This window comes from Pseudophryne corroboree, chromosome 6, assembly GCF_028390025.1.
Source record: "Pseudophryne corroboree isolate aPseCor3 chromosome 6, aPseCor3.hap2, whole genome shotgun sequence".
NCBI lineage: Eukaryota > Metazoa > Chordata > Amphibia > Anura > Myobatrachidae > Pseudophryne > Pseudophryne corroboree.
The window spans coordinates 784,254,914-784,272,626 of NC_086449.1; the positions used below are offsets into that span (position 1 = coordinate 784,254,914).

General features: G+C 41.7%; 1 protein-coding gene across 2 annotated transcripts in view; it reads right to left on the minus strand.

The window, feature by feature from the left end:
* GABRA1 (gamma-aminobutyric acid type A receptor subunit alpha1) overlaps positions 1–17,105 on the minus strand; it is a 219,358-nt gene extending 202,253 nt beyond the window's left edge. Inside the window, exons 1-2 of one of the 2 annotated variants that reach the window (XM_063928756.1) lie at positions 16,741–17,105; positions 14,869–14,957 (exon numbers count right to left, since the gene is read on the minus strand). In XM_063928756.1, coding sequence (XP_063784826.1) covers positions 14,869–14,942 — 74 coding nt within the window. In that variant the 5' untranslated portion in view covers positions 14,943–14,957; positions 16,741–17,105. Of the gene's footprint in view, positions 1–14,868; positions 14,958–16,322; positions 16,615–16,740 lie in introns of those variants that run through there. The other variant, XM_063928755.1, reaches the window with a different exon arrangement.
* Between the last annotated feature and the right edge of the window lie 608 nt (positions 17,106–17,713).

The window sequence follows — 17,713 nt, forward strand, 5'->3', positions numbered from 1 at the left end:
TAAATACACTTTACTAAATAATCTTTACATTACAAATGTTAAATGGTATATACTTATTTAAAATATGTATCACACACAGGACGTCTGTTGGGGAAGACATCAGGAGCTTGCTATTGCCTGTATTTATGCACCTACATGACTTCTTGTTTTATTTTATTATTTAATGAGCTATAGAGCGCATACAGCAAGCTACATTATACATTCCAATTTTCTGTTGTAAGCTGTGTGTAAGACTTGGTACTGTAAGTGACATTATCATGTGACCTAGATATCATGTGACTCCTCCTTAGGATGTAAATAATTCCCTTTACAATTATTTCACATTAACGGTCATGTAGCCCAAGTTCAGGGGTGACAAATGCCAGTTTTCCCAGGATACCATGTTATTTTTACTTTGATAAGCCAATAAATGGAAATTCCAATGCAATCATATTGAAGGTCAGTTTTTTCTGTATTTCATGTCTGACCAAGAACTCATTGTCACCATATAATAAGGCTGTTCTTTTTTTTTTTTTAAGTGAACATTTTGGGGTAAATGTAATACCTGCGATTATTTTTATGCTATTATTTTTTTCTTTGAATACAGTATGTTCCAGGTCTAAATGATTTATCATCACTGTGTTAAAATCAGTGATGGCTCCTACCTTTTTCAGGCAGGGGGGCTGGCGCTGTCCATAAGATGGAGAGGAGAGAGCTGGCCCCTGGACAGATGGGTCCCGGCACCTGCGTAATGGAGCTGACGGGCACCGGGACCAGCTCATGTGCACAAACAGTGGCTTGAGTGCACATGCACAAACCCCTGGCTTCTATGGACTGCATTGCTGCAGCCCATAAAAGCCAGATTGGGCTGATGATTAGGCAGGGATGGGCTTCCTACTGGAAGCACACTCTCTACTAATTGCAGACCGGTCTGGCAGTCCGGAGGGAGGAAACACATCCCAATGCGACTGTCTGTCCTGCATGTGAATGCCAGGTAGGACTTTCAATAGGAAGTCACTGAGAGTTGCAGTGTAGCCAATGGGCCAGTGCAGTCACATAGACTGCAACTGGCTCAGCTGAGCTCACTGAAGTGGCGTATTTTACTGGGGGGAGCTACAGTCCTGCAGCCCATAGTTAAAATCTTAAAATACATTGTAACAGTATGTAGTGGTGTGAGTTTTATAAGAGAGTAGTTTGTCATTGAGATTTCAGTATGGAATTGGATCTTTATTATTTGTAATAACTGGAGCCAGCTCAATGGCTGCTGTAGTTGTTTAATCTCTTACGATATTTGTGCAACCTGCAGCCATGTCCATGAAGAGAATTTGTGAGCCGTCCATGATGTGAGGACTCCTAAACATTTTAAATAGTTGTTGCTTTTATTAACTAATGTTCAAGTTGATTAGTATAATGTAGGGAGGCCAATTCCGGTATCGGGATTGGCAGGTTCCTGGGATTTAGGCCAAAACACGGCTGGGATTCAATCCCGGCGCTGGAAGCTCCATTCCTGGTGATTGTGGGATTTACCTGCCCCATTATTTTTTGAATGCCGGGCTGCCTTGAGCATCCTCAGGAGGCTCAGACGCTGCCCGGTTACCTCCACCTAACTCCCCCTGCCTCCGGCAGTGCGTAATGTGCAGCATGACATGATGTCCGAGGTCACGTTGCAAAGTCTGATGCCAGCCACCCGTGCCACCTCTCGCCACCCGCGAGCCCTCCCACACATGATGGTGAGTCTGACACCAGCCGCCCACGCTACCTGGACCACACCTCGCCACCAGCAGCCTGCAAGCCTGGCTCCCACCCACAATGGTGAGTATTTGAGTGGGCTGGGCAGGTCTTCAAACCAATCCCGGGTATCCCGGAAATACCAGGATTTTTTTCTTTTAATCCCAATACCTGGGATTAAAAAAAAAGGCCCAGAATTGGCCTCCCTAGTATAATGTAAAGGGGCAAATCAATGAGTAGAGCATTGGGTTGCTAGATTAAAAAAGGGAGGTTAGAACTGAAGAATTTTTTGTAATTCAATTAAAAATCCGTGATCACTTAATACGGCAAAATAAAAACAATTGTGAGCACCTAAGTAGGTAAAAAGCTGGGTAAATCCTTGTTTTAAGGCAGCAACGTTGGGACATAGCGTAGTACCACTGTTACAACTCTCTTAATGAATAATAATGTATTTGGAGGTATTTAAAGAATATAGTTTGGTCAATGAAGGCGTGACGTTATCTAAAGAGCTAAAAAATTGGGATTAATTATGTGAGACAAGTATATTGAACTGTTGTATTGATGGGAAAGGGGGTGTAAAATCTGACAAAGGATTGATATACAGATGGAGCTTAGCTCATTGAGTGTGGCTACATTGCAGACGGGGACGCCCGGAATGCTTGGGCACGCCTGCACCTTGCATGCCGTCGAGCGCACAGAGACGCTCCCATTCACTTTGGATTGTGCGCATCTACGACGCACGCGAGTCCCATTCATGCCCAGTAGTCTGCCTCACCGGGCGCACTCAGTCACAGATGGAGACACGATTAGCATGGCTTCATCTCTATGGTATAAAAATTTAGCTTTTTTACCAGGTTGAATTACCAGGTCAGGTGATCCGGGAATTTGCTATGGGCCCTTTCACACTGCACATCGACCCGTGTTGACATGGCAATATTCCAGGTCGATACCGGGTTATTTGTGCGGTGTGAAAGCGGTATAACTTGTGGGGCCTCCCTACCAATAAAATTGTCAATAAGTCATGCTGGTGTTGTTATTAAAAAGTAATGTATAATGTATACATACTGCTAGCACCACAGATGTGTTAAACACACTTTTTTGCCCCAATTCACATTATGCCACATAGAAATCCCAGTACACAAATGCCCCAGTGCCCCCCACACTGTGTGTAGATCAAAATCATACTGAAACTCAACACTGTCGATTATTTTGACTAGAGAAATAGTATATATAAGGAACAGAAGTACCCAGCACTAATTTATACCCTAGCCAGAGAAAACGTATAGAGACTTTGAAGGACATGTTGCAGGGTCGACGGGATGTATAAAATAAGACAGTATAGTACTCCACAGGCCCAAGGGAATCAGACTTGGTATGTGAAGGAGGTGATTAACAATATCAAAAGCTAGAGATAGCTCTAGAATAATTAGCGAGATTTAATGATCTTCAGCCAGAACACTATTGGAATATAGAGTTCTAGCAGCTTCATTGAAATGTCTCACGTGAAGACAAATTTGAAAGTTCGACATAAAGAAGAGAACAAATACCATAATGTTAAGGAACTTCAGTCAAAACGGAATTTAGAAACTAGACACAAAATGACCTAAGAATGAGAGGGGATAGTGTGGAAAAATGCGAAAGATTACAAGTAGTTGGATGACAAAATTAAATGTTCATATAGCTTTATACACACTTTAGGATCATTGTAATTATAGAGCATAATCCTCAGCAGCCAATCATATGTTTATTTTAATAATTTTATATACTGAAAGATGGTGTAGTGAGAATGTTACCATTAACCCCAATGTACTCCAAATTTCTATCCGGTTTACAATTTTTTAAAGTTTTCACCATACAGATGTGTCAGTATTCACCAGGGGTTTTTGCACGATATGATAGAGATGCATTGGTCAACTTACAGTAGATTCCACACCATGGATAGCTGGCAACGGACTTTGCCTTCGTTGTGGGCACCCCCTCTCCAGCAGCGAGTAAGCTCTGGCATTATGCCAAAGTCTACTGCGCATGTGCAGGTCTCTGGGGACATGGCGCACACGCTTTGTTCCCAGGAACATTTCCAGTGCACATGCGCAAATAACTTGGAAATGTCTGTGGTGGCCATTTTTCAAGTGATTTGTGTCCACAGTGCAGGGCCGCTGCCACGGGACTCCGGAGAGGTAAGTATAATATATGGGTGCGGGGTGTGTGGTGTGGGACCCCGCAACCTGTGGAATTGCCAAGCATCCTCTTAAGCAGTGCTTTTTTTCCTAGAGCCAGTGGCCCCTCCCCCTAGATGTGATGTCATGCTGGAAGAGGATTAAAGGACAGGGTCAATGCAGGGCAGCATAGATACCTGTTCTGGCCCTGCATACTGGTCCCTTGTCTTTTTCTCAGGTGAATATCCTTCTACTGCATGCAAATGAAATAGTGATGTACAGGGTGCACGTACTTTGTGTTTTTAATGCATCACCAGTGCAAAGTAGACAAAAAAAATCAGTAAAAAATAATCAGCAATGGAACACATAGTGTGAGCTAGTCACATTTTTCAAGTTATGAAAAACTGGGCTCTTTGTCGCAATTTGAGAATAGGTAAGTGAAGACACATCTATATTAATAGAATGTGCTGTTTCATAATTAAACTGGGGGGATGTATTTACTAACCCTTGAATAGAGATAAAGTGGACAGAGATAAAGGTACATATGTATTAAGCCTGGAGAAGTGATAAAGCAATGATAAGTGGAAGGTGATAAACGCACCAGCCAATCAGCTCCTAACTGTCATTTTTTTCAAACCGTAATGATTGGCTGGAGCATTTATCACCTTGCAATTATCACTGCTTTATCACTTCATCAGGCTTAATATATCTGCCCCAAAAGTACCAACCAACCAGCTCCTAACTGTCATTTTTTAAACACAGCCTGTAACATGGCAGTTAGGTGCTGATTGGCTTTTACTATATCTCCGTCCACTTTATCTATCTAGATAGCAGTTGAGTTTTGTTGAAAACCAAACACACCCGAACTTTGGGGATCTCAGTAAAACCCAGTCCAAGCTGGCATTAATGTTGGGAATTCAAATGGGCTGAGTACTGATACGGGTTCAAGTTCAAGTTCAGAACTTGGATTTAAAAAAACAAACATTGGGTTTTTGATTGCATGCATGTCCATCTCTCATGATTTCAGGGGCCAGTTCATTCAGGAGAGTATATGATTAAGTGGACAAAACTGACTGGAAATAACTGAAAATTAATGTTACAGCATTAATTCTAATAATACTATTGTGACAAAAATAGGTCCAAGTCACTTGCTGTTTTTACAATTTTTTATCGGTTTTTAGGGATTTTAAAAGAAACCAAAACCAAAACATAACCAAAACACGGGGGCCTGGCATCTCTCTAGCAATGGAGCACTGTGGCATAATGGGAACTGGGGGTTCTTTGTAACATAATATGAACTGGGGCACTAAAGTGTGTTGAACACATCTGTGCTTCTGGGAGTATTTACACATTATACTTTTAAATAACATCTCCAGTATATTTTATTGTGGGTGAGACGTACTAACACTAAAATGTGGTCAAATCTCCATTGGCTGATGGCGCAATAATACTCACGGAATTCCTCACACCTCAAAAACAGCTCTTTTTGGAAAATCTGTCCTTTGCATAAACATTTGGAAATTCTACATGCATATGGTATTAATAAACACAGCTAGGCATGCGATAAATTGTGGGATGTATCCCATGCAACATGCGATGCATAATATTTACCGCCCTGACAATTTTATTGGTAGAAGCCCCCACAAGCCAGTTGCCCTGGGGTCCCCACAAACCTTAATTTGGTTCTATGTGAAATATTGTAGATCACATTACCATAATCATCAAGGGGAATGTCATAGTACAGTAGTGTAATTCCAAACCTGTTTTGCTAGACTAGGCAACTACTATACAGTCTTTATTCACAGTACTGTATTTCCCGCATTTACTGCCACAAACCCCTCCCCCCATGTCTTTTACATCTGTCTAAGTCAGGCATGTCCAAACTGCGGCCCTCCAGCTGTTGTGAAACTACATATCCGAGAATGCCCTGACACAGTTTTGCTGTCAGAGAATGCTAAAGCTGTGTCAGGGCATGCTGGGATGTGTAGTTTCTCAACAGCTGGAGGGCCGCAGTTTGGACATGCCTGGTCTAAGTAAAGCTAAAATATTTATAATAAAGCTAGATGGTGGTTATTTAGCATACAACTAGTGTACAATATATTCACAGATGGTTGAAACAACTGAAAAATATACTACTACAACTACGTAATAAGCTACTATGTAAACTAATATATTTACTTGTGTATTGTGACTGATTTACACACACACACACACACACACACACACACACACACACACACACACACACACACATATATATGTGTATTAGAGATGAGCAGTTTCGGATTTACTTGGTTCTTAACACTAGAATTACAGTATCTCAATTTCTGATTTTCTGGATTTTTCTTATTGGATAACCAAAACATATGACGTCCAAGAGCCAAAAAGAAGATCCGGGTAAATCCGAGTAAAACCAAACCCGCTCGTCTCTAGTGTGTCTGTATATATGTTATATGTGTATATGTTATTAAATATGATATATAGAAAGTAGAGATGAGCGGGTTCGGTTTCTTTGAATCCGAACCCGCACGAACTTCACTTTTTTTTCCACGGGTCCGAGCGACTCGGATCTTCCCGCCTTGCTCGGTTAACCCGAGCGCGCCCGAACGTCATCATGACGCTGTCGGATTCTCGCGAGGCTCGGATTCTATCGCGAGACTCGGATTCTATATAAGGAGCCGCGCGTCGCCGCCATTTTCACTCGTGCATTGAGATTGATAGGGAGAGGACGTGTCTGGCGTCCTCTCCATTAGAATAGAGATAGATAGATTAGATAGAGAGAGATTGTGCAGAGTCGCAGACAGAGTTAGTTTACCACAGTCAGTGACCAGTGCAGTTGCTAGTTAACTTTTATTTAATATAATATATCCGTTCACTTCTCTCTGCTATATCCGTTCTCTGCCTGAAAAAAACAACGATACACAGCACAGTCAGTCACACAGTGTGACTCAGTCTGTGTGCACTCAGCTCAGCCCAGTGTGCTGCACAGTCATCAATGTATAAATTAAAAGCTTATAATTAATTGTGGGGGAGACTGGGGAGCACTGCAGGTTGTTAGCAGGAGCCAGGAGTACAATTATATTAATTAACAGTGCACACTTTTGCTGCAGGAGTGGTGACCAGTGCCTGACCACCAGTATAGTATTGTTGTATACTACTAATATCTCTTTAAATATCAACCAGTCTATATTAGCAGCAGACACAGTACAGTGCGGTAGTTCACGGCTGTGGCTACCTCTGTGTCGGCACACGGCAGGCAGTCCGTCCGACCAGAATTGTATTATTTATTATTATATACCTACCACCTAACCGTGGTTTTTTTTTCATTCTTTATACCGTCATAGTGTCATCCTAATTGTTACGAGTATACTACTATCTCTTTATCAACCAGTGTACAGTGCGGTAGTTCACGGCTGTGGCTACCTCTGTGTCGGCACACGGCAGGCAGTCCGTCCGACCAGAATTGTATTATTTATTATTATATACCTACCACCTAACCGTGGTTTTTTTTTCATTCTTTATACCGTCATAGTGTCATCCTAATTGTTACGAGTATACTACTATCTCTTTATCAACCAGTGTACAGTGCGGTAGTTCACGGCTGTGGCTACCTCTGTGTCGGCACACGGCAGGCAGTCCGTCCGACCAGAATTGTATTATTTATTATTATATACCTACCACCTAACCGTGGTTTTTTTTTCATTCTTTATACCGTCATAGTGTCATCCTAATTGTTACGAGTATACTACTATCTCTTTATCAACCAGTGTACAGTGCGGTAGTTCACGGCTGTGGCTACCTCTGTGTCGGCACACGGCAGGCAGTCCGTCCGACCAGAATTGTATTATTTATTATTATATACCTACCACCTAACCGTGGTTTTTTTTTCATTCTTTATACCGTCATAGTGTCATCCTAATTGTTACGAGTATACTACTATCTCTTTATCAACCAGTGTACAGTGCGGTAGTTCACGGCTGTGGCTACCTCTGTGTCGGCACACGGCAGGCAGTCCGTCCGACCAGAATTGTATTATTTATTATTATATACCTACCACCTAACCGTGGTTTTTTTTTCATTCTTTATACCGTCATAGTGTCATCCTAATTGTTACGAGTATACTACTATCTCTTTATCAACCAGTGTACAGTGCGGTAGTTCACGGCTGTGGCTACCTCTGTGTCGGCAGTCGGCAGGCAGTCCGTCCATCCATAATTGTATTATTATTATAATATATACCACCTAACCGTGGTTTTTTTTTCATTCTTTATACCGTCATAGTGTCATACTAGTTGTTACGAGTATACTACTATCTCTTTATCAACCAGTGTACAGTGCGGTAGTTCACGGCTGTGGCTACCTCTGTGTCGGCAGTCGGCAGGCAGTCCGTCCATCCATAATTGTATTATTATTATAATATATACCACCTAACTGTGGTTTTTTTGCATTCTTTATACCGTCGTCATAGTGTCATACTAGTTGTTACGAGTATACTACTATCTCTTTATCAACCAGTGTACAGTGCGGTAGTTCACGGCTGTGGCTACCTCTGTGTCGGCAGTCGGCAGGCAGTCCGTCCATCCATAATTGTATTATTATTATAATATATACCACCTAACCGTGGTTTTTTTATACCACCTAACCGTGGCAGTCCGTCCATAATTGTATACTAGTATCCAATCCATCCATCTCCATTGTTTACCTGAGGTGCCTTTTAGTTCTGCCTATAAAATATGGAGAACAAAAAAGTTGAGGTTCCAAAATTAGGGAAAGATCAAGATCCACTTCCACCTCGTGCTGAAGCTGCTGCCACTAGTCATGGCCGAGACGATGAAATGCCAGCAACGTCGTCTGCCAAGGCCGATGCCCAATGTCATAGTACAGAGCATGTCAAATCCAAAACACCAAATATCAGAAAAAAAAGGACTCCAAAACCTAAAATAAAATTGTCGGAGGAGAAGCGTAAACTTGCCAATATGCCATTTACCACACGGAGTGGCAAGGAACGGCTGAGGCCCTGGCCTATGTTCATGGCTAGTGGTTCAGCTTCACATGAGGATGGAAGCACTCAGCCTCTCGCTAGAAAACTGAAAAGACTCAAGCTGGCAAAAGCACCGCAAAGAACTGTGCGTTCTTTGAAATCCCAAATCCACAAGGAGAGTCCAATTGTGTCGTTTGCGATGCCTGACCTTCCCAACACTGGACGTGAAGAGCATGCGCCTTCCACTATTTGCATGCCCCCTGCAAGTGCTGGAAGGAGCACCCGCAGTCCAGTTCCTGATAGTCAGATTGAAGATGTCAGTGTTGAAGTACACCAGGATGAGGAGGATATGGGTGTTGCTGGCGCTGGGGAGGAAATTGACCAGGAGGATTCTGATGGTGAGGTGGTTTGTTTAAGTCAGGCACCCGGGGAGACACCTGTTGTCCGTGGGAGGAATATGGCCGTTGACATGCCAGGTGAAAATACCAAAAAAATCAGCTCTTCGGTGTGGAGGTATTTCACCAGAAATGCGGACAACAGGTGTCAAGCCGTGTGTTCCCTTTGTCAAGCTGTAATAAGTAGGGGTAAGGACGTTAACCACCTCGGAACATCCTCCCTTATACGTCACCTGCAGCGCATTCATAATAAGTCAGTGACAAGTTCAAAAACTTTGGGTGACAGCGGAAGCAGTCCACTGACCAGTAAATCCCTTCCTCTTGTAACCAAGCTCACGCAAACCACCCCACCAACTCCCTCAGTGTCAATTTCCTCCTTCCCCAGGAATGCCAATAGTCCTGCAGGCCATGTCACTGGCAAGTCTGACGAGTCCTCTCCTGCCTGGGATTCCTCCGATGCATCCTTGCGTGTAACGCCTACTGCTGCTGGCGCTGCTGTTGTTGCCGCTGGGAGTCGATGGTCATCCCAGAGGGGAAGTCGTAAGCCCACTTGTACTACTTCCAGTAAGCAATTGACTGTTCAACAGTCCTTTGCGAGGAAGATGAAATATCACAGCAGTCATCCTACTGCAAAGCGGATAACTGAGTCCTTGACAACTATGTTGGTGTTAGACGTGCGTCCGGTATCCGCCGTTAGTTCACAGGGAACTAGACAATTTATTGAGGCAGTGTGCCCCCGTTACCAAATACCATCTAGGTTCCACTTCTCTAGGCAGGCGATACCGAGAATGTACACGGACGTCAGAAAAAGACTCACCAGTGTCCTAAAAAATGCAGTTGTACCCAATGTCCACTTAACCACGGACATGTGGACAAGTGGAGCAGGGCAGGGTCAGGACTATATGACTGTGACAGCCCACTGGGTAGATGTATGGACTCCCGCCGCAAGAACAGCAGCGGCGGCACCAGTAGCAGCATCTCGCAAACGCCAACTCTTTCCTAGGCAGGCTACGCTTTGTATCACCGCTTTCCAGAATACGCACACAGCTGAAAACCTCTTACGGCAACTGAGGAAGATCATCGCGGAATGGCTTACCCCAATTGGACTCTCCTGTGGATTTGTGGCATCGGACAACGCCAGCAATATTGTGTGTGCATTAAATATGGGCAAATTCCAGCACGTCCCATGTTTTGCACATACCTTGAATTTGGTGGTGCAGAATTTTTTAAAAAACGACAGGGGCGTGCAAGAGATGCTGTCGGTGGCCAGAAAAATTGCGGGACACTTTCGGCGTACAGGCACCACGTACAGAAGACTGGAGCACCACCAAAAACTACTGAACCTGCCCTGCCATCATCTGAAGCAAGAAGTGGTAACGAGGTGGAATTCAACCCTCTATATGCTTCAGAGGTTGGAGGAGCAGCAAAAGGCCATTCAAGCCTATACAATTGAGCACGATATAGGAGATGGAATGCACCTGTCTCAAGTGCAGTGGAGAATGATTTCAACGTTGTGCAAGGTTCTGATGCCCTTTGAACTTGCCACACGTGAAGTCAGTTCAGACACTGCCAGCCTGAGTCAGGTCATTCCCCTCATCAGGCTTTTGCAGAAGAAGCTGGAGGCATTGAAGAAGGAGCTAACACGGAGCGATTCCGCTAGGCATGTGGGACTTGTGGATGCAGCCCTTAATTCGCTTAACAAGGATTCACGGGTGGTCAATCTGTTGAAATCAGAGCACTACATTTTGGCCACCGTGCTCGATCCTAGATTTAAAGCCTACCTTGGATCTCTCTTTCCGGCAGACACAGGTCTGCTGGGGTTGAAAGACCTGCTGGTGACAAAATTGTCAAGTCAAGCGGAACGCGACCTGTCAACATCTCCTCCTTCACATTCTCCCGCAACTGGGGGTGCGAGGAAAAGGCTCAGAATTCCGAGCCCACCCGCTGGCGGTGATGCAGGGCAGTCTGGAGCGACTGCTGATGCTGACATCTGGTCCGGACTGAAGGACCTGACAACGATTACGGACATGTCGTCTACTGTCACTGCATATGATTCTCTCAACATTGATAGAATGGTGGAGGATTATATGAGTGACCGCATCCAAGTAGGCACGTCACACAGTCCGTACTTATACTGGCAGGAAAAAGAGGCAATTTGGAGGCCCTTGCACAAACTGGCTTTATTCTACCTAAGTTGCCCTCCCACAAGTGTGTACTCCGAAAGAGTGTTTAGTGCCGCCGCTCACCTTGTCAGCAATCGGCGTACGAGGTTACATCCAGAAAATGTGGAGAAGATGATGTTCATTAAAATGAATTATAATCAATTCCTCCGCGGAGACATTGACCAGCAGCAATTGCCTCCACAAAGTACACAGGGAGCTGAGATGGTGGATTCCAGTGGGGACGAATTGATAATCTGTGAGGAGGGGGATGTACACGGTGATATATCGGAGGGTGAAGATGAGGTGGACATCTTGCCTCTGTAGAGCCAGTTTGTGCAAGGAGAGATTAATTGCTTCTTTTTTGGGGGGGGTCCAAACCAACCCGTCATATCAGTCACAGTCGTGTGGCAGACCCTGTCACTGAAATGATGGGTTGGTTAAAGTGTGCATGTCCTGTTTTGTTTATACAACATAAGGGTGGGTGGGAGGGCCCAAGGATAATTCCATCTTGCACCTCTTTTTTCTTTTCTTTTTCTTTGCATCATGTGCTGATTGGGGAGGGTTTTTTGGAAGGGACATCCTGCGTGACACTGCAGTGCCACTCCTAGATGGGCCCGGTGTTTGTGTCGGCCACTAGGGTCGCTAATCTTACTCACACAGCTACCTCATTGCGCCTCTTTTTTTCTTTGCGTCATGTGCTGTTTGGGGAGGGTTTTTTGGAAGGGACATCCTGCGTGACACTGCAGTGCCACTCCTAGATGTGCCCGGTGTTTGTGTCGGCCACTAGGGTCGCTAATCTTACTCACACAGTCAGCTACCTCATTGCGCCTCTTTTTTTCTTTGCGTCATGTGCTGTTTGGGGAGGGTTTTTTGGAAGGGCCATCCTGCGTGACACTGCAGTGCCACTCCTAGATGGGCCCGGTGTTTGTGTCGGCCACTAGGGTCGCTTATCTTACTCACACAGCGACCTCGGTGCAAATTTTAGGACTAAAAATAATATTGTGAGGTGTGATGTGTTCAGAATAGGCTGAAAATGAGTGTAAATTATGTTTTTTGAGGTTAATAATACTTTGGGATCAAAATTACCCCCAAATTCTATGATTTAAGCTGTTTTTTAGGGTTTTTTTAAAAAAACACCCGAATCCAAAACACACCCGAATCCGACAATTAAAATTCGGTGAGGTTTTGCCAAAACGCGGTCGAACCCAAAACACGGCCGCGGAACCGAACCCAAAACCAAAACACAAAACCCGAAAAATTTCCGGCGCTCATCTCTAATAGAAAGTAAAAAAAATGTGTATCTGCTTACTCTATTATGCAATAATACAGTCTTGATATGAATATGAGACAATTGGGAATAACAAGAAGCTTTGCAAATATTTTTTTTAAACCCACACAACACTGAACATTCAAAAAGATGTGCTTGTTTGATGTTTTTGATGTCTTTTTTATTATTTGTTTATTTATTTTGTTTATTTATTTATTTATTTTCTTAGTTGCTTTACAGTTTTGTGGATTACAATTATTCTCCAGAAGTAGCAGTTTATAAACACTTATTGTCTATTGCTACAAACTGATCTGTGAGCAATTCTCAAGGAGAATAGAAGGGCATCAAGATTAAGGTGAATGTCAGTTACACGAACACCTTAGTGGTTGTGCAGCCAATACAGTATGGGATCCACTCGAAGATAGAAAATGATGGATGAGAAACAACATGAGCTGAAAATTTGGGATAAGCAATAATTATAACCTTAATAGGTTTCTTGGCTTCAAAATGTAAACTGTATTCCCTTATCAAACAATGAATAACTTGTTTTCAAGACAGAATGAATTGTGCCACAGTTCATATTCTTTCATGAATTGATACAGAAGAGATCTGACTTTCATGCTATAAAACATTATAATTAGATACATTTTAGACAAACTAAGGAAATAGACATTAAACGCTAACTACTTATATTAGTTTAAAAAGTAAAGCCACTTGTATAAAAATCATACTCTTGCAAAAAAAAAAAAAAAAAAAGGACTGTTATAAAACATGACATTTCCCAAACATTAAAATTAACATTACTATCATTGGTTACTGCAATAATAAAGTTATGGCTATTGGTACGGTACTTTTGAAATTTCATGTTATTTTTTCTATTATACTGTATTTACTGTTTAATGAATTTGAGTCTAAAAAGGGTTTCCTCACCTTTAGTATATACTAAAACACTGTGCACTGACTCCATCTACAGGTCATTATCATAGTGGCACGTGCTTTACGTTCTATAGGGTTCAGCCATAAATATTCCAAGTGCCTTACTTTATATTTTTCTCAGAATTTTAGCACCATGATTTAGACAGGACGATAGATAGATAGATAGATAGATAGATAGATAGATAGATAGATAGATAGATAGATAGATAGATAGATAGATAGATAGATAGATAGATAGGGGTACACATGATAAAAAAGGAAAAAAAAATCAACCACCAAAATGCAATCAACATAAAAGTAAGCATACTGCATACACAAATTAGTCATCTTTACATAATAGAAGCAAACTAAGACATAAGTAAACTAAGAAATGAGAATCAATGTTCGTATGATAATTTAATTACCATTTGGTTTACAAACCCACACATTTTATCTTAGAAAAACACCAATTGTAAAAAAGATTTAACATTAGCAAATAAAAGCTTTCTGCAAGTGGCTGATTTTTCCTGGTTCATTATATATGTTTTACTGACACTGGCTTGTTTTCCTGATGGATAAACATGTGTAAAATAAAATATACCGGAGAGCTTCTAGCAGTGATCAGTACCTGCCCTGAGGAGCAAAGATATGACATCCAAAGTCACCGCCACCTTGACTGCATCTGATCATTTCCAGGCCCCTCTGACATTGCTGAGACTGATTTTAACGATACAAAACTCAGTGACAGTATTAAAACAAGAGGTGAAAAAAAAAAGTTTCCATTTATTGACTAGACCCAAGAACTGGTTAAGTAGAGTTTATTTTGTAATAACCATTGACAAGAAAAATGATATTTAAGAATATATTTAAAGCATTATCCATTTGCTCATACTGCATAAATGTCATATTCAACTCAGAGTTACATATTTCAAAATGATCTAGTAAAAAAATCCAGTATATATTATGCCATCAGTTTTAAAAATAACATTTGTCACAAATAAACAGGAAATAGCACATTATGAGTGTATGATACAAAGTCTTGGCCTGTGTCACATCTTAAATGCAACAGTGATTCATTTGTGATGTTCTCACCAATCTTAACGCTTAATCACAGATAGGAGGAATTTGTGATCACGTTGCAGAAAAGTAATGGGTTAAAAAAAATAGTTCAATTGATTTTTTAAAGTAGGCAAAAGGTTCATTGTGTATGTACACAAATCAGATAACAATGTAGCTTTGCCTGCAACTGTGTGTCACAAAAGTCATGATCCTGAAATCCACTCACCTTATTTCTGTTAAAATATTTAAAAGTATCGTCCAGGCCCATAGAATATCTATCAAGAGGGTTTGTCTCTTCATGGCAAATTTTTGTGGCTGTGAATTAAAATAATTTCAGTCAATAAAAGTACATGGTAAAATAAAGTTGTTGTTTTTTTTCACTATAGACATACTGCAAGTATATTCTTTCACAAAGGTATCCATGGCTGATACAACACTACAGTTTCAACACTACAGGACTACAGGAAAGCTGCCAGTCACCCTGAAAAATAAATCAAAATAATATATATATATATATATATGTATATACATTGAAAATATGTTATTTTTAATCAGTTGATGCTACTGTAGCTTCTAATTTGGATTGTGTTTCATTGATGCGTTTAAAATGCAATAAAGTGTCAATTCTTCTGAGAGAACTGGTCCCAACGCAAAAAACGTTGATCAAGTGAGTCAGCTATCAACATTCTTGAAAGACATCTGGGTAGAACTTCACCTCATTGCGGTTTCAGTAATGCCTTTCCATTCTCGTTTAGTTAAAGCTTCCCAAACACTTTATCTCTTACGTCAAATTCTTATTCATTTTCCGATCTGCAATTTAATCTCATAATTTGATTCCCCACATTGTTACACATGAGTTTTTGGCTCAGACACACAACCCCCTTCAGGCTAAAATAAATAAATAAATAAATAAATAAACAAATGCCTAAAACACAATACAAGTGCACAATGCCATAAAAGCACAGAAATCTGCCATAGCTCTTCCATTACCCCTATGATTGTATGATTGTTTGGGGGTGAGGGCGGTGGGGGGGTCTGCTCTTACCCAGAACTCATATATTTGCATAATAACACAAACTCAAGCCAGGACAAGTTTCCATATTGTCAGTGGTGTTCCAGACATTGCAATTCACAGTTATCTAGATGAAACTACCAGTGGCAAAAAAATAGCCATTCACAGTTTCTGAGCTTTAGCAGCTATAACCAACTCACAGTACCCCCCATTGTGCAAACACTCATTTTGAGGGTGATATCTGGGCTTTAGGACATATAAATCAACACCCACAGCCCTCCTCCACCTACACACACACACACACACACACACACACACACACACACACACACCTTGAGTAGCTGACACCAATGAAGCACAGTTAATATATTATTCTCATGTAAACACTGGCAAACTGACAAAATGGGTTTGATGGCAGCTTTCATTGTTACTCTGACAGCACATGCTGAAGGTACTGTGATGGGAAACGTGCATGAGGTTTAATCATTTAACGCTGCAAGATGTGGATGAATGGTGAACATCAGACAACACTGAATATACACAATCTTGCTATGACAGGGTACCATGCACTGGAAAAAACACAGATGTGCTTCTTGGCTAAACTACAGTATCCCCCTCTCTTCCTAGGAATCTTGTCATTCTTGAAAATAAATACCAGTAATGCTTACCTTACATCTCATGCTCAAATGCTACTACATGATCCTAACAGCCAGCATAAACCATATGCACTGCCTTTCAAAGGAATTACAGCCAGGAGGAAAAAAAAAAAAAAATACAGACAGCCGAGGTTGTATCAGTGGAATAGACTTGTAGAATAGCAAATCCACATTTGCTCCCCCAATAAAAGCAAATACATATATATATTTTTTGTTTTGTTCTCCACCCTATCAATCCCAGCAGGCTTGTTCGGTATGCATGTAATGCAGAATAATACAACAATACAGGTGATCTTAAAAACTGTCCATCGATCGCTGCGGATTTGCAAACTGACAAGGAAAATGGTTACAGCACCAGTGTAGCATTTTGCAAAAAAAAAAATCACATAGGATGCAAAGTGATGACATTTAGGAAATAGAATGATCTTACCTATGACACCCCTGATGCTGGGGGGAGAGAGAGAGAGAGAGAGGGCACAAAAAAAATTCAGGTTGGGAGGCAAAAAAAGAAAAGGAGGTCGCTTGTAAAATCCAGTCTTGTGAAAGTGACTTGGAGAAGCCAGGGAACAAGCAGAGAGAGTGGCTGGCTGATGCTGGGAGTCCTGCACGGCCCTGCCTCTAACTCACCCAGGAGAAGCAATCACAGGCTGCAGCTCCCTCCTTGAGAGATGCAACCCCCCAAATTATTTTCCCAGTTTAGAGATCGCAGCTACAACAAATGATTTTTTTCCCCCTTTTCTTTTTTTTTCCTTATTCCATGACAGTCTCTGGGTAAACCGGATGTGAAATAAGCTGTGACTTCATGCCAGAGAGATTTTATTTTAGAAAGGAAGGTGGTACCAATCTCTCATCTATAGACCAATCCGCCCATATTTTATATGCAACACAATTCAACTTGTGTTGCACTGCTCTCACCCTTAATCCTCTTCTCTCTGGATGCAGGCTCAAATCCTTTGGCAATCTGCAGCTTTGTTTTGATTTTATTTATTTGTTTATATTAACGTTGCATTTTGCCAGGAAAAAAAAAAAAAGAAGAAGCTTACAGTATATGGGGGCAGTCAGTTCACGTAACGTTTGCCTGCTGTCCTTTTTATTGTGCTGTATGGTCAGTGTCTCCTGTATCTGGAGGATATCAAAGCTGTAGGAACACTTCTGCTGCTGCTGCTGTCATGGAAGACCCGTGATGAATATTGTATTACTCATTCATATACAGAGTTGTGTGTAATTAAATAGCTGCAGACCGCAGGTCAGCGTGTAAGAGTGCACTTTATTGTTTGTGGTTTTTACTGTATGACTGTACTATTTGGTATCTGTGGAGGCTACTTTTATGCTGGAGGTGTTTAGTAGAACGTGACAACAGTACAAATGATTAAAGTATTAAGGTAATGTACGTGCTACTGAAT